The sequence below is a fragment of the Styela clava genome, chromosome 6 (assembly GCF_964204865.1).
Source record: "Styela clava chromosome 6, kaStyClav1.hap1.2, whole genome shotgun sequence".
Lineage (NCBI taxonomy): Eukaryota > Metazoa > Chordata > Ascidiacea > Stolidobranchia > Styelidae > Styela > Styela clava.
The window spans coordinates 11,030,304-11,057,863 of NC_135255.1; the positions used below are offsets into that span (position 1 = coordinate 11,030,304).

Below are 27,560 nucleotides of genomic sequence, written 5' to 3' on the forward strand. Positions count from 1 at the left end.
TCAGTGGAAAAAGGATAAAATGACGACTAAATTGGTCGCCATGGCGATCTCGGGATCGTAAAGTCGCCGCCCAACTGGCGACTCGGACTAACTTTTTGAGGGTAGTGGCAAAGGTCAACTCTTCTTCTTCCATCTCTTGTTTTACTTTGAAATGCAAAAAAAAACCACTCATGTTCCCTAAACTCGATTCAGCAGATAACTAAACGGCAGCTGTAAAATTTCAGCAAGTACTTCTATCTCCATTGTTATGCAAACACTAAGTAATAGAAATAAACGACATAGAAAGGTAAAATGAATTTATTGATTCATACTCCCAGCATTTAAAATAAAAAGCATTAAAACTTTTATAATAAATGCAATATGTGAAATATTCAATCATTTTTTAGTTATTCTGAACACAATCCTGTCAGTTTTCGGGGTGCATTTGGCAACTCGCCAAGACGCACTAGTAGCGCACCCTTTGGGAACCGCTGCATAACACCATTTTTTTTTATCAATCTCACCCTTTCATTTTTTAGTGTTCCGCGAGGCGAGATAAAAAGCGTAAGGAATTTTAGTAAGTGAATCTCATGAACATTTACAAACGTGCCCCTTACAAATTTGTGACGAGCTGTGAGAGAACTTTCCATAAGGCAAACAACAGAGGCACTGTTTCTGGCAACAAAGTTGTCATGAAATCTCCTTTATTCATTGCAATTTTACTGCTGCAAACAGCCATCCAGTTGAATTACATTCAAACAACACTATCCAAGCAATTATCAACATTCATTAAAGGGCATCAAGATTGTATGGCACATTAAGCTAATTTACAATAGTTTTGTAGCAAAAGTATCAATTTGATTATCGTAAGTAATGTATCCACAAGTGGAGATATGAAATCATTCATTTTATGTAATACCATATTGTTATTATTCATGTCAAAATAATAATCCTAAAATATGAGAACCTCAGTTATTTGCAATTTTCATAATTAGACTCCATTATGGCTAAATGCCTGATCTATCTAATAAGTGAAACATTCAAATGAAAATGTTCTTTGCCGGAAGATTGGAAGAAGAATTGAAGCAGACAGCAGAAATTGTAGGGCGGAAAAATGAATTTAAAAACTAGTTGTATTAAAATATATAAAACAATTGATAATAGAATGTCTTTTGAAACACGATTGAAAATTGAATATTGCAAAAATATGTACAGAAGCAAGAATATGATATGGCAGTTGGAATCAATCTTCATATGCTTGAGAGCAATAACAGCTTGAATCATTGATTAGACTCTTTGATTCAACCTCAAAAAATAAATACATACACATTCCATTTGACCATAAAACAATTATATATATATAAACAAAGGCGTACAAAATAATGAAGGTTGACAATTGGCAAAAAAAAGATATATGAATGAGAGAGGATGCTACACACACACACCAAAACAACATTCGATTGTAACTTTTACTTTGTGGAACTTTTTTCTGGAAAGCTTTTAGAAAAAAATTACAAAAAGTGTACATGGTGTAACATAAAAAAATGTATATAAAAAAACAAGAGAGCAATGTTTAATTCAAGTATATGAAGATGAAATGACTTATATACCCATTGCGTAGCCAGGAAAATTCTAGCCACAGAATGTTAGAAGAATAGCGCCATAAGCCATATGGAAGAGTTTCGATGAATTTTAAAATCCAGTAAAAGTTGGGATGAAATTACTGGCTCTACAGGACTCGAGAGAATATTTGAATTAAAGTTAAAGCCTTCTGGTAACTTTTCATCTCCAAGTACAGAAAAGCAATTTTCCACAACAACAACCACTATAGGTACAACATTAGTTTTAAATGGACACTCAAAAATGGTCATAAAATAGAATGTTGGCAGTTCGTAATATTGAGCTCACACTAAAACCCTATTATCGTTACTGGTAATGTTGTTGTTTTTTCTGATGAATTCCAAGTTCGATTTGTTGCAACTCCATTGCGAGTTGAAGGTCTTCAGTTGGATTTGGTGGTTTATTCTGCTGTAACGCAGTTTCCTCCCGATGGAGAAGTTTTGAATTAGAAGCCGCCTGTACAAACAATTAAAAATATTGTACTTCATTACTACTGATTCATATGGAAATATAATTTCAATATGGTCGACATCCGAGACAAGTCCCTGGTCCAGAGTACAATGACTAAAAAGCATGGTATAATGACCCAATTAAAATCAAGAACTTGGCAATAAAATATGCGTTATTGACCCAACAAAAGAGACCAAATTATTCTCCTAAAGTTTAACTAAGGGAAGGTATCAAAGACTTTTTATTATTCATAAAACTGTATAAAGTAAATGAATAATAACAGTATTAATCAATTCTATAAACTTGAATAAAATTATAATAATCAGTATATAGATTAAAATATTACCAGTAACATAAAATCCAAAAGAAAATAGGTTTTTGAGTTGAACTATTTTATATTACAGGGGTATCCAACAAAATGAAAAATAAAAGATTATGACGGAATAGAATTATAATAATAATATAAGTACTATAAGCAACATACCTGGGTAATAGATATGCTTCTACTTGGCACTGCTCCTGTGGCAGCAGCGGGTATACAAGGATGATTTTTCAAGTTTTGTGTCGAAAACGACTCACTGAAATGAGGAAAGTGCTTACTAAAATTATACTAAACTAATGTGGAAAAAAGAGAAATAACTTGTAAATCAAATTAAAAGAAATATCAAGACATATAAAAATTGGTAAACAAATAATAGTGACGCACGTTGACTAGGTTACATCTAAGCAAAACAAGATGATTAAAATTTGTATTCATTCAGTATAATATGCAGTATATCTTGTATATCTGTCTACTAGTATATACCGTAATTTCATAACATTTTTGAACTTACCGACTTCTTGGAAACGAAGCAGGGAAATATGAAACAGCATGCATGTTCTCTGCAAAAGGATAATATTAAGGATAAATTACATATGACGAAAGAAGAGACGGCAATAGTGATCTATTGAATATTGCAAAATGAAGTATCAAATTTATCAGTACAGATAACTCATAACATGAGGTGTATATATGGATTGCTCAAATAAATTGTTTTTTAGAAACAAATTATTCAATCGATTACAAAATTTAGTATTGTATTTGAAGATGGTAGAGCTCGGCTATTTTTTTTTATCAACTCAAGAATCCGATATTTGTGACCCTAATTTTCACTAAACATTTTTCTGTTTTATTTCATTTCATTCTATACGAGCATTTAAAAAGTCTTCCCATATTAATTGTGTTCAACATAACTAGCGGACTTGTGTAGGCTTGCACTTCAACTCTAAAATATCACAGCAATCTGCATATATAAAAATACGTGAAATTGATTTGCATTTTTGCAATCTTGCGAATTCGTCAAATTATAGTAGTTATAGTTATAGTACAACAAAATATGGATTTATTTTAATCCATGGAATCACTTTGTTATCTCTCTTTGAAGTCGATTTTTTCAGGTAACTCAATGCTCAGCTGAGGCAATATCAGTACCAATCCTTGTCCATATACTTGAACATTGCCGTCTTCCAGTTGGGGAGAAATCATTGTAAAATGCATATAATAATACACTTACCGAATGAAGAGTAGACACTCCTCTTGATTGCTGCACTTTGCTTTTGATTCGGAACATCATTTGATGCAGCTACAGAATGTGTACTTACATCAGCATTGGCATTCACCTTGAATTTTAAATAAAAACTGATTAATAAAATACTTCTGTATTTATTAGAAGTGCCAATAGCAACGATATAAAAAAATCATATTTTTTTTTCTACCAGAAGCGGTGTTGCCCCCGAAAAATGAAGTACCACTAACCAAATCAAAATGAGATGTGCTATGCAACAATTTTATTTGTAAATGGGTTGAAAATTACGAAAATTACCAATAAAAAATGGAAATTTTGCTCGAATTTAAGGCAACTTTCTCACGTAGCCTACTACTGAATTTGTTATCACTTTCAACAAAATGTTTCAGCTATAAAACAGTTTATCTTGTATAAGCGCAGTTATTATCAAAACTGTCTCGGTCTGTTCCATTAGAAGAGTTTTATCATAAAAAAGACTAAAAAGATCAACAAATTACATTAAGCATTGATTACTTCATTATTGTCTCATAAAAGATAAATAATAATACATATTGACAAACATGAAAGTTCTTGAAAATACCATCACTATTCTTACACTCTTGCCTATATTGTGAGCTGCTCAGGTACGACCTAGGAGACTGTAGTGTGCCATGCGTACCTTAGTTTGGGAGCCTATGTATGAGTGTATATTGTATTACAGTTCTAAAACAGATATATATAAATGACAATACCTGAACCGAATCTGTATTACTTGGTCTCGTTCGTACAGATCTTGCAATAGGTCCATATTTTGATACAGTAGGACGATCACTGAACGGTATCATTTCATCATCATCATTATTAACAGCTACAGCATGGCCTTCCTTATCCGGTGGTCCACTATTGTGAAAATGTGAAAAAATTATATTGAGTATATTTCATCCGGAATGATTGAACATGATGGCCGGAGCTGGAGTTAGAGCCTTGGAGCCGTGACATCTCGGTGGAGCTGAAGCCAAGCTTACCATATTAGATGGAGCCGGATCTACCAGAAATTTTAGTGGCTTCAGCTCACCATCTAATTATCTTTCACCATTTATACTTACCGATACCTAATGCAAATATTAAAATCTATCCTATTAAGCTTAGAATTTTTTTTTACGAATTTCATTTTCTAAGTTTAACATTAGCTGTGATAAAATAGGACTAAGATATTGTGCCCACCTTGAATAATAAATCAAAGCTTTCAAAGGTTGACTGGATTCCGAAGACGATTCAGCATTCTTCATGTCATCGTTTTTTTCCAACATAAGTCTATGCATCTTTGTGTCATCCAATGTTCTTTCATTACGAGCATGAGATGGATTTATAATGTCTGTACCCCGCATTGTGACCTGAAAAGAACCAAAAAGGACTGATTTATGTCTATAAATTGCAGATGGAACAGTGGAAATAATATTCGTTAATGGTATATGCATACTTATTCGGGTTGTACAATAGGATAGGATAGGATTTACATATATAACCTGGGGGAGAGGAAAGCCCCATATGACGAACCATGGCCTCTCGTCCAGTTACCATTCCATGTCGGGTATGGGATTAGTTAGTTATTTGTTTTCTGAAGCATGGACTTGATGGAGAAAGCCGTGACCGACCAGCGGTTACGTGTGTCCAGCAATCTACTCGCACATAACTATCTCCGCCTGAGATTCGAACCTGCGAACCCACGCAGAGTAATCAGAGGTGTGGTGGCGAGCGCATTCCTAACGCTTAGCATGATGAGCCACACTGCCGCGCCGAATATCCTATCAACTGGTTTCAAACGCGCCAGAGAGCAAGTCAATCATATGAATATGCTATTTGCTTTCTTTTTAATGATAACAGATCAAATCAAAACATTATCACAACAGATCTTGAGATAAAAACAGAATAGATAAAGAGTGTCAATCTACGAACACACTTCAAATTTTTTCACAATTTCCCATATTCAAATCCTCAAACTTCAAATCAGGGGTGTGTAACTCGCGTTCCGCAGTCCAAATGCGGCCCACAAGAAAAACTTGTGCAGCCTGCGGAGAAGCGCAACTTTTGAATGGGGTGCAGCCAGCAAAACGAGTTTTTAATTTAATCTAGTATGTGTGAGTAATTCCAATCCCTCCAATCTATACCTGAGTCCAATTTTTTATCCATGCCTAGGATGTTTCAATGTCCTTACAGTTAGCTCATGCGAAACGGACAACGCATGTCATAAAATCAATAACCAAACTTTTGTGCAACCACTAGAAATCCTATGTTAAATAAAGGTGCGGGCGCCGTGCGGCCTGTGGTTTCACCCAGTTATTTGTATCTGGCCCTCCTGCATTAGAAGTTGCACATCTCTGCTGTAAATAATTAAATTCAACAAAAAATGCATGTAAATTTATTTAAAACATACGCACCTGTTTAGTTCTTGTATCTATTTCAGCAATAACATCAACAACATTAGATGAATAATCTTCACATTGCAAGTTTTCTGGCAAGACTGTAACAGCAGTCTGTAAATTGAGTAGTGGTGAATAACTTTGGCAGTTCCAAACATCATAAAACCTTTCTGCATCTGTACTAGGCATGACATCCGGTGGTGCACAAACTAAAAAGAACAAACATAGATTATTAGACCAACAGGGCAGACCTTGTATATTGTGAGCCAGAAATAGAAATAAGAGATACAACTATTCTAAGCCAGAGTTACAAACACTTGAATTGATTGAAATATGAAACTCAAAATCCACCACAATTTTATCTTCATAAAACCTAGAATACATAAATATTTACAAAAAATGTCTTGCAACCAGGTGGGTTTTCAAAGGCTGCAATCACAATGGATGAAAAGAGGCTAATATTGGTTGTCAGTTAAACTATGCATGGACCTGGCAAACCTCGTTAGTCGTTACCATAAAATTGTCTCCACCTAAGAATAGCCTTAGCAATGAAGATTAATGTAAACAACATACCAATAGAACTTGATGAATTTGAAAAAAATTACTGGTACATTTGGCTAGCTGTATATAAAAAACGGCAATAAACATACCATCATCTTTTTGTTGAGATTGATTGTGAAGTAATTTATCCAAAATTTGTTCTTTTCTTCTTTCTAGCTGAGCAACAGTAGCATCGTCAATGGACTTCGGGATAGATAATTCAGAAGCGATGTCATCACAAAGAGATATTTGCTTCTAAATGAACAAGACCAATTAAAATTAAGAGCTTGACTAGTTACGATATGAGCTTTTTTAACAAAACAAAAACAGTAAAATATATTGGCAAACAAAAAACTGAAGGTTTAATATACAAAACTAAGGTTAGAAATTTTGATAAATTTCAAATCCGACGTGTCGAAGGGTCTAGCATGCTAAATAATGAACAGGTGATATGCTAACATACTTTGTCTCAATAATAATTGTTACAATCATCTAAAAAAGGCCAAGCCTATTTTATTTAATCAACTTTTCTGGGGAAGAAAAACCTTTTCGAACAATTGCAATATTGTCATTTCAAAGAATAAAAATACTCAGGAATTTTCTCAATAAATGTATCAAAATAAAAAAGTATTTTCAAAGCAGGGCTGATTTTTTTTTTTTTTGAATAAAATCGGCCTCTTCAATCAAGTTGATATTATTTTAATTCACTATATTTCAACTTTAATGCAATCATTTTCATAAACAATAAAATTGTGATTAAAACAATAAAAAAGAGATATAATAAACAGGTGTGCAAAAAGCAGGCAAGGCGCGGTAATGAATACCCCAAATATAGCAGCTATGATACTATTTAAAAAAAAGATAAAAAAAAAAAAATAATAATGAAATATAACCATATAAAAGCGTCGATCATTAGTCATTACAATATTCCCTGAACTCGCTTGCTTCAAGCACACCTAACAAAAATGACAAGCACATTTAACTGAACAATGATATCAAAAATGTAATTTTTAAGTTTCTTCTTTATATGAATCCTGTCGTAATCTTAACGACAAAGTCTGAAAGTCTCACCTCTCTTGCATACGTTATATCTTCGAAATGAACCACTGTGGGCACATAAGGCAGCGTCACTGGTATCATCTGAATTGCAGGATATGGAAAAGAAATTCTGCAATATGTGTGTATGTGTGCGCCTCTTGCACATTGATTGTTGATGTCACATCGTCTTCAAAATTGATATATATGAACGCATACACACACACAAACACACAGGCACCATATACATACACTCGCTATGACACATAACCATGATGGTAGAAAATTATGTTGATGACAAATTCACATGGTATTGCGGAAATATAACGAAAATCTTGATTTATTTGACACATTAAAAGTCACATACCTTTCACACCATGTGACACATTATTAATGACCATATATGAAGCAATTAACCAGTGAATTCATCACAATATTCTTTTCCAGAAGCAGAAGTTCACATAAAACTCTATTTAAACATATTCTGCACAATATATCCAAATTTGTTCACGTAAACAAAATTCACATCTGTTCTGCATAAGAAATTAACCCCCCAAGTCCCAATAACAGCAGAATATATATTGTGCAAAATATGATTTCAGAGTTATCAACATGCAGACCATATTATAATCTGAATGGAACTGGTAGAGAGGACTGGAGGTATATTTGAATAATTAGATGATATTGAGTGACCAAACATATTAGATCAACGTAAGTGAGAATATTTTTAAATATTTCATATTGAATCAGAGCATTATTCTAAAATAATTCTTTAAATTAATGTCTTCCAAATATTACACCCTTTTCAACGTCACTATATCCAGTTACATTCAGATTGTTTTCCCACATACAATACATTTGTAAAGTTATCATGGATGAGGCAATTGCAAATCCATTCATTTTTCAATGTATATTAGACGAATTTTCTTTCAAATTTCTATAACATATAACAGCCATTTGCCATACTATTATTGTACCATGAATAACATTACAAATATATTATAAAATAATTTTCTTAAGCGGATGCCATAATAAATAGTTTATTACCTGGGATGGAACATGAACCATTTGTTGATCGATGACTTGATATTGTGTGACTGGAACTACAGGAATCATCACAGGTGTATTTGATGGCTGATTTACAGGAGACTGTGTCATCATAAATGGACTTGGACACGGCACAGTTTGAGCTATGACTTCTTGTTGTTGAAAGTTATTGGAAAACACCATGTTCATTCCTGGATCATATATATGAGTGGGGGTAGCTGAAGGCGGGGGTTGCTGAATAATCTGTTGTGGTGCGACCACTGCAACTCTAGGATCTCGAACTTGCATGGGCGAAGATTGGTAAACAGGACTTTGTACGCGATACATCTGTGAGCGATCTATCGGTTCATTTGTAGGTGCATGCTGCGGCTGTATCGGATAGAACCCAGATGAACCCATGTTTTTCGGAACAGTGTTAGTTTGCATGGGATATGGCGGCGGCGATGGATCAACAAGGCGATTGTTGATGATTCCTGGTGTAGCCATTGCCCTTTGTCCCATAAATTGTGTGCGAGTCATCGTGTCTTGTTGCCTACTTGGTATTGATTGTGAAGTAAATGTGTCGACTGGCCTTGACAAAGTCATATTTTCTGTCATGGATTGACTGACATTGACAGACGACGGTCTCCCCATTTGCTGTTGTTGCGCAACCACAACTTGCTGACTAGCTGACATCGGGTCGGCATTTGGTTTCGATTGAAACGACAAAGTAACAGTAAAGTGTGGTAAATTCTGTTCATACATGTTCCCGGATTTTACAGGCGGTTGTTCGTTTCGTGGTTGTAAATGTTGCGGCATGGAATTGTCAATCGGAATCGGTTTTCCTGTTGGTATATGTGAATACTGCTGGTTGGGAGGAGGTCCGTATGAATACTGATTATAAGTCTGATTGTAGTTGCCTTCAACCCCTGCGTGTTGTTGTTGACGATAAGGATCATATCCATAATATGATGGAGGCGGTCGAAAGTGCTGGGGAGCTATTGGGACATGCATTTGTGGAGAGATTGGTCGCTGTTGCATCATGGGTGGCTGTTGAACAGGTAAATGTTGTTGATAACCACTTTGTTGTGGATACGAGTAGACATGATTTCCAGGTACAGGCTCTCCTTGTCTTGGTTGTACTGGTGCAATAGGAGGAGTGGCTCGAATCCTAAGGAATGAAATAAAATTATATTTGTAGGTGTGGTGGTCCAGCAGTTAGAGCGTTAGACTTGACTATGTTTGGCTTTGCAGGCTGGAGAGCTGAAACGTGATGCCCACACCTCAGCCACGACGTGCTTGTAAAGAGCCTTGTTTGTAGTGTGGAGGTAAAACGTGATATAAAAATTTTTTTAAATTCTTCAAGTTTGTATAAAAAGTTAGCCATATTACGTTTGTAATTTGCATATTAAGTTATAATGTGATGCACAAATATATGGAAACGAAGGCCAAAACGAAGTAGTAAGGGTCACAGTAGTCACAGTAGACTACCAGTACCGCAGTCTTCCCGACTTCACCTGACCATAAGCTTGCTAATGGGAATGCAAACGCGAACTGCCACAAGGTGCGCAATTTTTTATTTTATGACATCATCGCAAACAAAAAGCCCATGAAAGTAATATGCTTCTTCTTGTGATAAATGCAATCTTTGACCACTGAAAATTTCAAAGCAATCGGTCCAGCTATTTTTTTATAAAAACAAGATACGAATTCTAACAACATAATAACAATACGATCCATATGTACACTTCGTGTCCAATAACCATGATTATGTTATAACTAAAATATAACCGCCCCTCTATAGTCCATCATAACAGCCCCTCTATAGAAAATAAAGATACTTTCAAAACTTTCGTAACTAATTCATTCTATAATTTTTTACCCTGTTTGTCTATGATCAACCTCTAGAATCCGTTGTTGCACATCAGCTGTAGAAAAATACAGATAAACTTGAGAATTAATCGAGTAGTATTTAGTTGCTTATTTAATTACCATGGTTCAATTATTCAGTAATAAAAAAAGCATTGACTACAAGTCTACAACAAGAATTAAATACAATTTGAGTAATAAGAGAAAAACAGAAAACCTAACTTCATCACTTACCATTGCTAGCAGGTGTTGCAGGTGATGCAGCGTTTGGTTGCCTCTTGTCTCTAGCTAAGAAGTGAAATACAAGGCATATAAATTTACATGCATTTGTTACATTTTCATGGGCAATGATTATAATTTAGAGAGCTAGTATTTTAATGAATAGTTGACTATAGGAAAGTCAGTTCAACAACGGGGAAACCAGAAAGTTTTGGGACCCTTCAGTCAACATTCGAATATGTACCGATTTTCCGGACCGGGTTACAAGGCAATATCAATAAATTGCTTGGGATTGCACTTGCAAAATTTGGAGCAGATTCAACCTCGCTTCCGTGAGATATCGCGTAACATACGAAAGTGTTTAACAGACAGACAGACAAACAGACAAATACCTATCAAGTAATAACTCTAACTATCGGGTATGTCTCTGTGATGTTAGGATTGTTATGTACTACTCTAAAAGTAGAGGGTTGAAATTGCAAATGAAAAATACCACCATTCTCTGCTTTATATATATAATTTACCTGGATATCCAAGACTGGCCTTCTTTCTTTTGTTACGGTGATGATGCAATTCTTCTTCAGAATGAGCGAATGTGCAAGAAGAACCTTTAAAAATATATAAATCTATTAGGGTTGAGCTCAAATTGTTAAGTTAATTAATTTCAATAAAATTTATCTCCAAAAGAATTAAATAAAAACCATTTTTTTTATTATTGAGTGGGGTACTGTTTTGATAATTATATTTGAATTGATTCACAAACATGATTTGAAGTTCGCAAAAGTTCGATTTTCGCAATATTCTTTGAATCTTGTATTCCAGTTCGAATAAGAGAAAGGCAAATAAGAACACTTTTAATTTTTGAGATAATCCCAAAAAACAGCATTCTCGGACTAGCATGATTGCAGCATCCACACGTGTCCTATAAATCACATTGAACTGTGTGAATCGTATTCAAATGTGAAACTGATAACAAAATGTTTACAACAAAACACTTTTACAATGTGATGCTAATATGCTGGAAGCATTGACCTGGGTTCAGTGGCATATATAAAAAAACAATAACCAAAGTGCAAAAAATTGCAGAAGAATTTTCAATTGCAAATGAATTACTATTATTCAGCTACCTCTTGGACATCTCCCTTTACTTTTGATATCTCTACAGAATGATGTTTTGAATTTGGCAGTCTGACTCGGCGATTCCTCATCATGCCATAAATCATGTGGTTTATGACTCTTTGAAAATATGATCAATTCCTGAAACAGTAAATGAGTCAGATTTTGTGATACGAAATATTTTTGTGAACTAGATGGTACTTTGCGTTATTATTTCATTATTTTCCCGTCTTCAATGCTATTCGGTAAAAAAACTCAATAAACAGAAATCTGAAATACCGAAAGAGCTGAATGGTAGTGCCTTGAATGCAGTTGAAAGCTAATCGAAAAAATATAATCATATCAAGGATCTCATAGTGGAATTCCTTTTGAAAACCATGAAAATATTTCTGGCAGCATTATAAATGTTTTTGGTAATTCATATGCATGGGAATCGATGTTTTCGCAAATGTTCCCTGCAGAAAGAGCATGAATTGACACTATCCTTATATGATTGCTGCATGTGTAATGCTTATAACTACACAATATCAACGAAGAATTATAGGATTGCAGAAAAATGCAACAGTGAGTTTCTTATTGATGATGGCATTGAATAAATCTACTATGACCCACAGTGTTTTCATCCATAATAAAAAAAATTAAAATTTTGGCCCATACATTAAAAATACTCTCTCCATCTCTGCACTAGTAGGCTGCAGGACATCTTTTTTAGTTTGCAGACATGATGGTAAATAAAACTGACCTTTATAATGAAATTAACAGACTGCAAGCAACTGATGAGAAAATTCCAATCGTTATTATGAATGTCTTGTGGTGACAGCGTACTTTCCGCAGATATTTTTGCCAATATTTCAAAATGCGGTATCAGACTCTTTAAATTTGTAGAATCACTCGACTTGATTGCATTATCTAAATCCTGAAAAAGAAAAGAAAATGATCATTATTAAACAGTTTTGATGTTGCAACTAGTGTATTACGGTTTGTTTCAATATGATTTTACAGTTTTCTCAACAGAATACTGAATTTTAGCAAGCATGGGTTATGCATACAAATGATCAAATATAGAGCTCGACCGATATACCGGCCAACCGATATATCGGGCCGATATTGCGTGTTTGCCGATATATCATATCGGCCCAACCGGCCGATATATCTGGCCGATATATATCAGCGTTAGTCGCTTTTCCACGTTCTAAAAAATGAGTATTTTTCCCCGGGAAATATCTGCGCCGAGCGTTTTCCTTTTTCACGCTTCTCTCATTTTGCCTTTCAATGAACAGAGAGTTCTCTTCTATATTTCTCTCTTCGTGCGGCGCAAAATCCTCGCCTTCGAATATCTTGCGTCCCCACCAGGCTTGCACGTAATCGACAAAAATCAATTCCGTAATTACGGAAAAATTGATTACGTAATGACCCCGTAATTGCGATATTTTTTCACACGTTTAAACCTATCATAAAAACCATTTGAATCCACTTCTTTTCCGAATGGGACATCGAAGTTTGGTTTTCATATTACCGACAGTACTACACGCCGGCGACAGATGTAAAAGACAAATACCAAGGAGTGAATTCAAATTAAATTTATTCTGATTTTTATCTTGTTTAATTGTGTTGGCTTTGATTTTCCTTTATCACGTTCGCAAATTAACCGTCCCAATTTTATGCGATCAATTTTATCATTACCGATAATGGTATACGGATACTTATGAAACGATAGTTGCCTCTTTGAAAATCGACTTTCGTATTGAATAAAAATTTCAGGTTTCTAAGTTATTAATCAACGACAAGCGTATTTTCTCGTTTGATTATACTTGCGCTTGCCTCGCGACGAAGACTTGTTATTGCTCCGTTTTTTTACATTATCCGACTTTGCTACCTAGTTAGCATTTTATAATAATTATTGATGCTGAATTATTGACGATATTCCGATTACCAAGCTCCATTTTATATCAAATCATTTCGCGGCCTAAATGTTATAACATTATTTGCGATAAATTTAAATCAAATAATAATTATTTAGCCGGCGATAAATTCTTACCCGTAACTTGTTGTAAATTAATGCTAATAAATTCTATTTTGTTTTTTTATGCGCTGTGATTTGTATTAATAAAAGTGATTGAGTCGGGAAAAGAAAGTAGCCTCCTCTCCTTTTGAGCGCTTATAGCGGCGGTAAAACTCGTTTCATGTCTGTTTCACGGAGAGAAAGAAAAATACGCCTTCCGGAATTACAATCAACTATCACACATTCTTATTTATCATTATCAGCGCCGAATAAAAAAGATACCAAATCATGAAGACAAAAAAGTCTGTCGGTGTTAATTGCGTTACGGTGATAACGCTTATAATAATATCGTTTTGACCGTGAAACCAAACGCTCAAACGGGGTGGCAACGCGTCATGCCGGCTCAAAACGGCTGCGAATACCGGAACTCTTCTACTTGTTAAACTTCTTCTACTTGTTAAACTTTTACAATCGACGGAATTGACTGCTTGGAAGGAGCACGTTTCAAACGCGAAAACGCTCTACCAATAATTACGACTTTACTTAATTTGTAACTTCCCTTCCGTAACTCCAAACAATTCCGTAAATCCGTAAATTACGTGCAAGCCTACTCCCACCTGCTACTGTATGGATCAAAATGGACTTCTATAAGCTTTTTACTGACTGCCTTTTTTCTCTTGTGCATTAATGTGTGTTCTTATTATTTGCTGCGAAACTTTTATTAATGATGCAAGCACTGTGTAGGACTGCTTTATTTTTCAACATAAACTTTTGATGACTGAAACTGAATGTTTCTTTCTATTTATATCGGTATCAATATCGGTTATCGGTCACTAGTTGGCCGATATATCGTTATCGGTATCGGTGCCAAAAAGTGATATCGGTCGAGCTCTATCAAATATAGAATGAGGAATAGTTGGTATATGATCATATTCAAACAATTTACATACATTTTGAAATTTTAATTTTAAAATACAAAGAGGCAGGAGAGTTCACTACACAAAAAATTGTACTGGGTTGGCTGTATGCAGTGTTCACTATTAGCGCACTTTTTTGCGAAAATTGCGAAGCACTTTCGCAACTTTTTTTAGGGACTGCGAAATAGCACTTTTTTCCGATTTTGAAGAGAAATAGCACTTTTTTTCGATTTTGAATGGAATAAAAATTCAAAGTTGACAAATGTTTTTGTGTGCGTATTAAGTTGACAAATAAGTAACATACTAGTACTTTTGTAACTCAATTCTGCATATTATAACGATATTTACCGGAATTCTAACCTATGTGGTGAAGACATGGAAGATAAAGCTTTTGCGTTAATGGCAAAATTCTTGTTTATAATATGATTATTATACAAGCACACCGATTCCGCTTCGACCGCGAAAACGCTCGGCGGCGTCTTTGAAACCAGATGTCCGATAGCAAGGCAGTGCGTTTCTCTAAACGAGAGTGGTCATGTGACTGTCAATGACATCGATGAATTGTGACCAAAGTACACGATTTTCTAGTACTGGTTTGACAGGTCTGTGTTCTCTTCTTAGTGAATTTACTGGAGCCATTCAGAAATTTCTGTACTCGACACAGACATTGTTTAGTAATGGAATGTAAACTTGGGCCATTGTTTGTTAAATTAGAAGAAACTTTTAGCAGCATCTCACAGATTTGCAAAATCGCCAAATTGACAAAATACATACGTAGTATTAACATTTAACAGCCATTTTATTGTAACCACGAATGTTAAAAGCAAATGGCGTTTCGCGGAATTTTGCGATATTCAGTATTAGCTAGTCTAGTCATTCACGATAAATCAAACTCAGACCAGAGTCAAAAATCAATCTAAACTATTTCCTCATTATTATGCGAGTAGGGGTGGGCAAAATCGAATATTTTTTCGAATTGAATATTTTTAACGAATAAGGAATATTTTTTATGCACAGCAGGAGTCTAGAACGTCGGTCGAAAAATTAGCAAGGAAGCCTTTTCTACTGGTTAATTTCGTTATAATAGCTAATTGTTTTTGTCACCGCAATCGTTTTGGCCACTATATCCTGGGTTTGGCAATCCAGGCTTACGCGTGCGTTCACATCGGCAACAGCTGTTAAGGGCATCAACGACAAATTTCAAAACCAAAATAAACATTTGCGTTGACTTGATATTACCTATCATCGTTTGTAAATTTACTGTCCCAATTTTAAGCGAATGGTATCATTATTATCGATGCCGGAATGCAAATATTTAATACGATAATTAACTTTTATAATTTTTTTATGGTGTCTGTATTAATTTACAGATAAATCTCGCAAATCTGAGATTGTGCCAATCCTGAATGTTGATTTAAACTGGTGATTAAATAATTCGGCAATAAAGGCATTTCTGCGTGGCCATAAGACGGGATGACTTTAATAAACAGCACTTCTTAAGGATATTTTACATATGCGACTAATGCTAAAAACATTGGGCTCGAGTGCTCTGGTGCCTAATCAGGCGCTAATTGCAACTAATTCAACTCAAGTTTCAACGACTTTTTTCATCTTCACGATATGTTATCTTTTTTTATTCGGTACTGATAATGATAAATAAAAAATGTGTAATTGTTGATTGCAATTCCGGAAAACGAACGAATTTAACCGCGGTTAACCGCGCATTGGAAAGCAAAACACAATTTATTAACATTACTTTACAATGAGTTACGGGTAAGAATTAACCAGACGGCTATCGCTAACATGTAGAAACAATAAATTTGAAACGATTTTGTATAAAGCGTGTCCACATCGTTTTTGTAAATTTAGAAACGTCGATAAGTAAGACAAGTAAATAATGTATTTTATGGAACTTTCATGAGATATTGGTGAGAAATATTATTTTGACCATGTCGAAATGCCATTATTGCCGATTTATTCACGTGTTTAGTTACTATCAGTGTTTTAACCCAAAGCTGAGTTACGTAAATACTTAACACTGAGTACTCAAGAGATAACCAATTTGCGGAGTTTTTCAATTATTATTTAATACGAAAGTAACACAGACACGATATAAAATTAAAAGCATAGAAATGTCAACTATCTGCTTCACAAATATCGCATCCCGGGGTCAGTAATAATATTATTGTTCGCTTAAACTCGGGACGGTAATTTACGAACTGATACAAATCCTACACAGAAGATAAAAATCAGAACAAAATCAATTTTCGTTGTGAATGCGCTCATTAATAGTTGTCTTTAAAATCTTCGCCGATGTGAATTCACAATTCTATCCGAAATATAAAAACCAAACTCCGATGTCCGCCCTTACGTGAGAATTAATATTTGCTAGTGAATAAAAACATGCTTTAATATAGTTTAACAACACGATCGCGGCGACAAAAAATTTACTGCAGCCTTCGATTATGACAAAATTATGAAATAATCATTGAATGGCAATAAAAATTTAACTTTATTAACAATAATTCTCAAGTAATAGTTTCACATTTTCATGATTTTGATCGTCGCTACATGCGAGCGTGTTTTTGTACATATAAACCATGATGACACTACTGACATCTGCGAGTTATAGATCTCTCCAAATTTAATTTTCGCGATTTTTAATGTTTCATTTCTAGATGCGGATGCCCGCTGACTACGGATAAATGGTCGATGTTTAAAAATAGGACTTCGGACCGTTGGGCAAAGAAAGGCGGGCTACACGTAACTGCGAAATTTCGCCGTGAACGACCTTACATTTTAGTTATAAACGCATTACGTCGTCGCGAATTGCAGTTTTGGTGTAATGTTTTAACTTCCCCCTAATCTCCCGTTGAAAAAATCCTGGCTGCGCCCCTGCCCGGTGATAATTCTAGCTAAAATGTTACAATTTTATTTACGGAATTTGCAAATTCACCATTTTGATAATCACGCCCTAATTATTGGTGCAAAAATACTCAAAATATCACGAATTTAATCATTTCCGATGTTACTAGGCGCAATTCATGACGGCGACAGTGTGCGTTGTTACATCGAAATTCACGATTGATTTTACGTTATACTCTTGTTCACGATTTCAACACTCCACCCGCCATGCATGGCTGAGTGGAAGGTTCACATTTTCGAAACATTACTTGGCCAAGGATGGGAGGGATCACTAACGAGCTAATTGAAAGCACATTAAAAGGATTATGACTTGTCATTTTTTTCTAGTTATAGCCTGTACATGTTATACCTTGTGTGGGCTCTCGGAACGTCAATTTAACTTTTAATTTTCGACAATCAATTGTATGTGCGGCTCCTACATGAAACGGCTAATTCATGCTGCCAATATACGGAGTTTGAAATCTGGGATATTTATTTCGAATAGTCTATTTATTTTGACTCTTCTAAAATTAGGAAGCTTTGTTGGTACCTTTTTTGGCGCAAAGTATGAAATTGAAACGATACGAATATTTTGCCCAGTCCTATAGGCGAGGTTATGATATTAACGCAAAGAATATTTGTAAGCATAGCACTGGATGGAAATATTTTGCACCAAGACTGTTTGCAGAAGTTGATTTATCGAATACACGGAAAGTATTTATTTATCATCTCACTTGCGAACATCGGGGTTTGGGCGGAATTATACGATTATGTTGTTGTTCTTAAATAATAACTTTTTCGATGAATGTTTATTTTACTTTTGTGTATTAATTATGATATGTTGAGTTTTCGTTTATTTCAAATTCGAAATTGTCCGGAATACTCAAACAGGTGTAATATTGATAGTATAGTGTAATCGAGTAACCAACTTAGAAGTCTTTAGAGATGTCTAATGAACTTGATGTGTTACGGGTGTCGTAACCCCCGTTTTTTTATTATTAAATTTGATTGTTCTACCTTCCGCTTATAAAACAACATCGTTATACGGTCATCTAAGGTAACTCTCGCGACCAAATCTTTTTGTTCTGTATGGCATCACCTTAGCGCCATTTATTACCGACTGAATTTTAATTGTGATTTATGATAAGTTATTTTCTGTTAGTTGGCGCTGATAACGTGGCTAATTTCTTTATAAACATTTTTAATATGTTTAATTTTAAAATTTTAAATTTTTTTTAAGTATGTTCCTTACGTCTCTGCTATAATTGACAAGCGATAGCACAAGATTCAGCAGCAAATGATAAGCAAAGCTATTTTATAATCATGGGTTGCTTAATAAAGATTTGCTAATTATGGCAGGATATAAAGAACATGGCCTGAAATATATAATCAACAGAACGATGTTTATTTTTCAGTCGACGAAAACCCTTAATAATAACGATTGCCGAAATCGCGAAAAAAATGAATACGGATTTTCGATTGTGATCAGATGACTGAGAGGGCACATCTCTGTTCAAGGCAGATATAAAACGAATACCATGTTGCCGAAAAGCGGTTACGTGTTATCTTTCTTTAGCCAATCAAAATAGTGGTAATGGTATATACAAGAGGTTTCTAAACTTTACAAATTCGGAACGCAATTAATATTAAAATTACAAGTAATGGTGCATGGAAAAACGAATTTGATTTTATTGAAATTGAAACGCACACACATAAGAGATTTACATTTCATGAACAACTAACCGATGCTACATGTGAGATTTGTGCACATGAACGATTATATATCGCGATTATTTATGTGAGAATGCGTACTTCTCTTTCAACTTTAATTTCCAGGATTTCGGCGTTCACGTGGTCGACTAAAAAAGATTTATCAAATGGATTGGTATTTCGCGTCCACTCAAAATTATTTGGGAACCACTATCATGTCATTCGTTTATTTTTTAAATTCATGTTTTTTTCAAGAATCACCCTGTTGTATTTCCTGTACCTTCGCAAAGGAAAACTCTTTGGTGTCATCATTACTATTAGTGTAATTGAAAGTGGCGTTGAGATGCGAATATTTCATACTAGGCCTGCAGCATTAGAGAGAGCGTTATTTATAAATGCTGGAAGTACATGGCATTTCTAAAAAAAATTGCAAATATATGATGTTTTCTACCCGATTTGAACTCACTGGCACGCAAACCAATGCAAGTCGATATTTGAAAATTACAGGTCTTTGAGACAGTATAATATAAATTAGGCCAAGCTAGCTCATGAAAGGGATTTCAAAGTGATCTTGCATAATATTTCGGAAAAAAAATCTACGATAGAAAGTAGGTCACTCTATCTATAAAAACAGCGGTACTTTCATGGTGATCTTGCGTTATTTCCCAAAGAAAAACTGGCCGGAGAAACATGACGTTAACCAATCTCTTAAAAGGGAAGAGGGCGGACTACTTTCAAGCATATTCTTTCGGACGAGGAAGCGTGTTATACTACAGCGATATTAGTGATGGGTCATGGGGATGTCATTTTGCCCGTGTTTTGTACAAATGATCCCCCTCCCTAGCTATGGCCGGTAGTAACTAATATCTGCATGTATCAATCGGTGTCTGTTAGATGGAAGAAACAAGTTTGCAAGGCTTGTCTGTTCAGGCGGGAGTGCGCTTCGTTACTGACGCTGGTGGTTGATTGCACGAAACTTTTATTCCCGACAAGTGTGCTTATCAGGTGTCCTTTGATGAATTCGCTTGTTTTTAACAAGAGTTTAAACGAAACTCCGTTAACGGAAAGACTTCAATTTACAATATTAACGGAGGGAGCGCTTTTTCGAGTATCTATGCTGTTTGAAATGAGTTTAAACGAAAGCTAGGGCACCTAACTAGTTAAAATCAGAAAAAGCACTTTCGCACTTTTTTTTTCGACTGCGAAGCACTTTCGCACTCATAATTTCCTTAGAGTTAACACTGGCTGTATGTCTGTGTAACCTCTTGACTTGGCAAAAGTTTTTTAGATATAGATATTTCCCGACTGGAAATTATGGATTGGCTTGAACTGAACAGCCCCCAAGTTTTGTGTCAAGCACTATTTGCTGGTGGGTAATATACCACCATAAATTTATATAGTTTTAATATAGCTGTATAACCTGTAACTTTGCTTAAAAAGAGGCTCCTTTACTTCTGAGTGCATGCTTAAAACCTCACTTTAGGCAATACTCCTGAGAAATCAGAAGATAATGGTGATGGCCCAGTAATATCTATCAATATAGAAGGAGATACTCCAGTTCTGCATTGCCTACCAATTTATTACACCCTGGCATGGGATTTCAACATATTGAAGCTGCAATGCCAACGTAGGTACAATAGACCATTGCACTCGTATAGTAATCCAAATATACAGTAAAGTAGTAATTTAATTCACCTGAATGCATCGTTGTAAGGATTCTCCACTTTGTAATCTATCTATTACAGATTGCATGTGTGATTTATGTCCTTGATCTCCATATAATAATGCACTCCATTGATCGGGGGCAATTCGAAGACCAGCTTCTCTCGCTATTTGAACAACCTAAAATATGAGAAAAATAGAGAAAATTGTTGTCACTATTATTTTCTACTTCCTATATTAATAATAGCATGTTTATTCATTATTTTTCCATACATTGCCATTTTTTATATGTCATAAATAGATATTAAATCAATGATTAAAAAATTTGATATTTTGAGAGTAAAGTGGATTCCAAAACATAAGTCCAGGAGTAAACAGAGCAGATTTATACACAATATTCATTCTTCTATCACAGATGAGTAACCTATATAAACCAAATGGTATGCAGGTGTACGAAATATCTCATGTACAGGGTTATTATTAACTATTTTCCGTATTTTTGGCCTACTCTGTATATAAAGCAAAGAATGTTTTTAAATTTATAGTTCTGCAAGATGATTGCTTGCTACCATTTGGTATTTGGTGACAGGAACCTTAGAATATGCATGGATAGCATAGATATACCAAATTTTAGTTTGCTTACTCTGGCAATCGCATTTTCAAATTACAGCTAATTTTTCACTGAACATCAACTGTTGACAGCATTACAAAAGCGCAATTTTTATATTTTCAAACATCAAATAACGAAAATGTTGATCTGGAAACTGCCGACATAATAAAAAGATGTCAAGTTTAAAAAACGTGGTAATGTGTTATTGCTTATAATAAGATAAAAGTGAACAAATGTAGTTTATCACATTGCAAATTTTCAGACATTCAAATTGGTGACGAAAAACATAACCTGAATTTTTAAATGGCATATCAATCAATATTTTCGAAAGCCTATAGAATAGACAGTAAGGTTACGTCAGTCTACTGCTACTACAGGTTTCCTGCTTATTAAATTTTTTAACAATAGAAGACAATCTGACCTGTGCATCATGTTCTCTTCTTAGCGCAGGATAAGTTCGATAAATTTCTTTCAATTTCATTAGTGAGGAATCCTCATCTCTCTTTTTCACCTGCAGCATAGAAAATAAATCTTTACTAAGGTGTAAAAACAAGACAAGTAGTAGAAACCCCAAAATAAAACAAACTAAAAAATCCCATTTTCGGAAAATTGATTGCTAAAGGAATCGGATATTGAAATTAATTTGAAAATTCATTTTTTTAACATTTTAAATTCTAAAATTTAAAAAAAAATTGAATAGTTGAAAATATTGAAAAAAAAAAGTAAAATTAAAAAGTAATGAATTTTTTGCTTCAACTCCCTTGCAAACTCAATCTCAATGAATACATATTGATTTCTATGTGTTATTTATTAAACATCATTCTATTTATTATAAGTAATCAACAATACATATTCAAAAATACTATTTCACAGTGTATTCGAAATAGTGGATTATTCAGTTTGGACCAGTGGCTCTCAAACAGTAGACAATTTTTGAGGGGGCGTGAAGTTAATCAAAAATAAAAATATTTGTTACATTTGATATTGCTCGCCTTATTTTGGATATTTACATTTCAAAACTTTTCATTTATTTCATTACTTATGTTCCATCAATGTATTTTCAATGTGTTTTTCAAATAAAACTTACTTTTGCCTTACTATCTGTTATTTGTAGCTTATTGTTAGCTATTTTTGACGTGCGCCACAAGACTTGATAAATTCTGAACAGGTGGCTTAAAAGGTTTGAGAACCACTGGTTTAGACCATTCCTAACTATTCCCAAATCAGATCAACCAACTAGGCTACATATTTATTTGGGGAAAATTTGCTCTGAGCAAGTTCACGTGCACTCACTCAGAAATTACTAATATTCTATCATTCATATTACCAAATAGAAGAAAACAAAGTAATCAAGGTTATTAAAATCTCACCACAAAACAAGAAGCTCTGTAGAGCAACTGTACGACATGTCCAATACTTGTTTTGGATGCTTGAGAGAATTGTTGCTGTAATTTTTGAACAACAAACATAACAAGAACTTTTCTAGATAATTCTGATCCATCTTCTAATGCTAGAAGTATCAGTTTTAAAGCTTCTTCTTGCATTGCAGGCCCTAGTAGGCAGAAGTAGGCAATATTAGTCAAGAATCAAGATATCAGTACATTAGAATCAGAATGATGGCGCTTGATAAAGGTTAGTACGCCTGAGCTCACTATGTGGCGTGGTTATTAAGATTAGAGCCCGACCGATACAGCCTTTTTAAAACTATACCGATGGTTTCTAAAACTGGGCCGATAAGCCGATACCGATGTTTCCTCACATGAAAAGATGGCTACAAGTACAAAGCCACACTCTGAGAATACTGTGTTTTTCCTGCTGAAGAAATGAAATCTATAATAAAATCATTCAAACTCATGCAATGATGACAAGAAATTAAATAAAAAGTACAATTTTCTACCACATTTTATTAACAACCTGAAAGTTGAATAAGCCTAATACAAAAGAATTTCTGGACTCATCATCAAGATTATTTATCTGAAACAAATACCTGGTCCGCTATCCCTATAACCAACCTGGAATAATAGTAATTGAACCTAACAGCTCAACTCTCCCCTGTTATAAAAAAAAAACATTTTTTTATCCGGTCCGACCAAAATGATTTGAATTGAATGAGATGGATAGATTTGAACTACCTTCAAATACCAGACTGACATTATACAAATCCTACTTACCTAGAAACTGGCATCCCCTTGCTCTTACTGCTGTCCATAAATTTCCTGATAACGTAGCTGGATTCTGATGAGCAAGAATTAGTTCAGTTGATGCTCGTTCCCCAATTGCACGACAAGATCTCAACATTTTTAATCTTCCTTCTTCCAATGCAAGTTGAGATTGTACAAGTGTAACCTGTAATATTAATAAAAATATTACAACTATGATAAATTTTAATTTAAAAATATTAAAATGGCTACCTGTTGGTCAAATCTATATGTATAATATGCCAAGTGATTTTAAATTTCTGTTAGCATGAAGAAGTATTTGGAAATTGAATGATATTGAATTCATATGATGCCTCTTCATGCATTTTGCTCTGATCAATGCCCTATACGAGCATACACTGATATCAAACCATATGTAATGGATATATTTTGGGAAGGAACAAAATGTTTCCGGTTCAGTATTACCTACCCAATTTACTATACCTTGGGTGATGATATGGAAGCAATAACAGACTAATTGAGTATCCTAAATACATTCTAAAAAAATCTTTCTGAATCTGGAATCTCGAATACATTCATAAATCCCAAAGAACATGAATTTTATTCACTTCTGTAAAATCCATGTACTGTACTTCAAGTTGGCACTGATTCAAATCGACCGTGGAAAAATTGGTGCGCAATAGTCGTTTTTCTAATAAACACTATTCGGACGTTGTGATATTCGAATATTGAATTTGGCATCCCTGGACAGGATGGAGCATTTGAAGCAAAGAAGTATAGACTATCTAAGGGCTTGTGTCTTTATATGTAATTCAACAATGCAATTGTGAAACTTTCATTTTCCATACTGGATTTTCAAAATATACAGAATCAGCACTATCAGGAATTGAGCACTATAACATATGTTTAATTATTTTTAACGAAGTAAATGAGTCTGTGAATGATTATGAATTGCCATAATCATACCTCATTATAGCAATTGCTAAATAAATAAAACAGAAAGACTCCAAGATTCTAAAGCTAACTATACAGTAGCGGTACGATATTAAAGTCCTAGTTTCTTTTGTAAAAGTTAAGTGAACAAAAAGAAAGATATAATAATGGATATCCTGCATATGCCTTTATTAACTCCTGTAGTGAGAGACAGTAAGACCAGACAGCAAAAAACAAAAATTATGTATCAATGATAATGATGAAAAAAAATAACAAAGTGCACAATATAGGCAACATACCAATTTTCTCAGCATTGGTTTCGTTAAGTCACTTTCATTTGGTAGAATCCCATTTTTTATATCTTGCAGATGTATGGCAAGACCTTCTACCAGGTGGCAACATTTTGTATAGCTTGAATAGTCTGCACCAAGTTTTGATGAAAGCTGAAAAATGCATTCACTTGGAATTCATACAAATATGGAAAGATCTTTGACTAATAAGCAAATTCTCTCTACATATGTTTTTGATTACAAAGATATTCAGAATTGTTTAGGAATATAATCAACAAAGATTCCTCATTACACAGTAAAATTGATTTTTTTTACTACCGATTCAATGAAAGCAAGAATAGGTTATAGATAGAAGTTTAAATAAGTTTGCCATGTGAAAATTGCCAGCATTATTAACGACATAGCTTTGAAATGCAACGATGATGGTGAGTGTACAAAATTTTGCAAATTACAATGTGGAAAAAAGCATTTTTAATCTGTCGCCGGCCTCCTAAAACAAACGCTTTTAATACAGGAATATTCATTTGCGTCTTCCCTCTCTAATTATCTTCAGCATCTCGCCGAAGCCAATTATATAATAAATCGATATATATATATATATATATTCGATATAATTTATTAATATAATATATAATAACCAATTAAATGTTGGCAAGGACACATGATGAACCTATATTCCATTTCTTTTTTCGTTGTTTACTATTAAAAATATATCATGGACTTTCGTTTTAGAGGTTTTTTAAATTACTAAGATTAACTTGAAATTGCATACCATAATTTTGTTATTCTTTGATTTAGTTAAGCTAAATACAAATACCACAAACCTTTTCTGGATCTTTGGGTCTATAACTAGCACTTCGACCCAAATTATTCTGATAGATCACAAGTTGAAGAAGGGCAAAGTTCACTCCAAGAGTTGAAAGGTCAGGGGGTGATGAATTCAATTCCTGAGGACAACCTTTAACTTGTACCTGACCAACACATTCTTGGCATATTGAATGACTGCACAGCAATGTTATGGGGAAACGCTTCGGTTCAATAGAAAATTCCTGGTAAAAAAATAAAACAACACACAGAATTATATAGGATATTTAAAATAAGACAGGTAAACAGAACAACGAATTCAATCCAACTGGACGAAAATCCGAAAAATGATGAAAACATATATTTTGAATTTAACATGTCTAACATTTTATTGAAATACCTTGTTGAATATGGCTTTGAACTTTGATCGAAAGGCTAGCTTTTTCTTTATAATTTTTCAATTAAATTGTTTCAAAATTGATTGAAATAACACAAGTATGTCATACATATAATATAACTAGTACTCTCCCTCTTCACATAGTGGAATGTGGCCATACTTTCAAGATTTTTTTTTATCCTTCAAATATTTTCTGATAGCACACATATGGAAGGACTTGGAATTTAAAAGTTGATCCATATATTATGATTTCTACATTACCTTATTGCAATTTGCACACGTAAGAAAATCTGTCCACTGAAATGGGTGAAGAGGCATTTTTGACAGGATAAATGTGTAATATGTTATCTATTATCAAACTTATAAATCAAACAGGCCTACTAATTTATCCATCTGAGATATAATATCTATTTTTGGCATGAAATATCTAAAGAAAAACAATTAAAAAAGCAAACTTTTACAAAGCTAAGATAATTGCATCTAGGTGCTACTGTGTAGCCCTATTCAATATAATAGAACACTTTGAGTCAGGGTTTCGGAGCCTGGCCACTAGGGAGGCACGAAGCGGTACTCTCTGGGCCACACCCAAAGGACTTCAATTTCTTGTCAAGGAATTTAGGTAGGCCTATAACAATGGTATCATTTTGCATGAAAAAAATTGTACAAGAAAACATTACGACTGAAGATAATTAGATTAGAACTTAACCCTCTACCACACATTCACAAAGATTTATAATTTGAATTTACAAGTTTTCGGCCATCAGGAAGCAAACATGGAATTTCCGTTTGAAATTGCTCTTTAACATCCTCTCTCTGATAATAACTTAAGAAAACGTTTGTAAAAACCCATAAGTGAAGTTCAAGCACCTAACAGACGGGAGTAGAAAATTTTTTAAAATGACCATACAGAATGGAAAAAATGCTCATATAAAAGGATATTAGTGGGTTAAAATGTAAGAATATTACAGAAATTTGGAACAATGACTATTTAAGGCGATAAAATCAAGTAAAAAGGATACCTACAATATGAACTTTTCGGAAAAATATTCAACATGAAAAAATAAACTAGAACACATACAAAATGGAAGAATTTGCATAAAATTTTTATCGAAATTATTTCACTCAAAGACTGAACAATTTAGAATTCGTTTATTCACACTAATAGTATTTTTCAGTTGAGGACGGGAATAGTATACAATTTTGATGATAACTCACAAACTTGTCTGTGCCGCATAGTCAATCTAAACGAGTATCAAACGAAAAAAAAACCTGTGAAGCCTGTAGATAGGGAGCCCTATACAAATATTGGCAAAAAGAAATTTAAATTAAGAAGTGATAGGTGAAGAATACCAAT

The 27,560-nt window shown here is 34.1% G+C and overlaps 1 protein-coding gene across 2 annotated transcripts; it reads right to left on the reverse strand.

Moving 5' to 3' along the window:
- Positions 1–281: 281 nt before the first annotated feature.
- On the reverse strand, positions 282–26,606 carry LOC120331960 (uncharacterized). 2 transcript variants are annotated; one of them, XM_039399143.2, is made up of 22 exons: positions 26,468–26,606; positions 25,830–26,054; positions 25,015–25,158; positions 23,795–23,969; positions 22,994–23,175; positions 22,045–22,134; positions 21,047–21,193; positions 12,561–12,734; positions 11,830–11,959; positions 11,227–11,310; positions 10,718–10,771; positions 10,497–10,542; positions 8,636–9,785; positions 7,625–7,693; positions 6,664–6,808; positions 6,032–6,222; positions 4,818–4,987; positions 4,346–4,493; positions 3,603–3,708; positions 2,883–2,931; positions 2,534–2,627; positions 282–2,055 (listed from the first exon to the last, which is right to left on the reverse strand). In XM_039399143.2, the coding sequence occupies exons 1-22, from the start codon at positions 26,522–26,524 to the stop codon at positions 1,906–1,908; spliced, it is 3,780 nt and encodes a 1,259-aa protein (XP_039255077.2). In that variant the 5' UTR covers positions 26,525–26,606; the 3' UTR covers positions 282–1,905. The 2 variants fall into 2 exon arrangements, with proteins under 2 accessions (XP_039255077.2, XP_039255078.2); XM_039399144.2 differs by lacking the exon at positions 7,625–7,693.
- Positions 26,607–27,560: the final 954 nt, after the last annotated feature.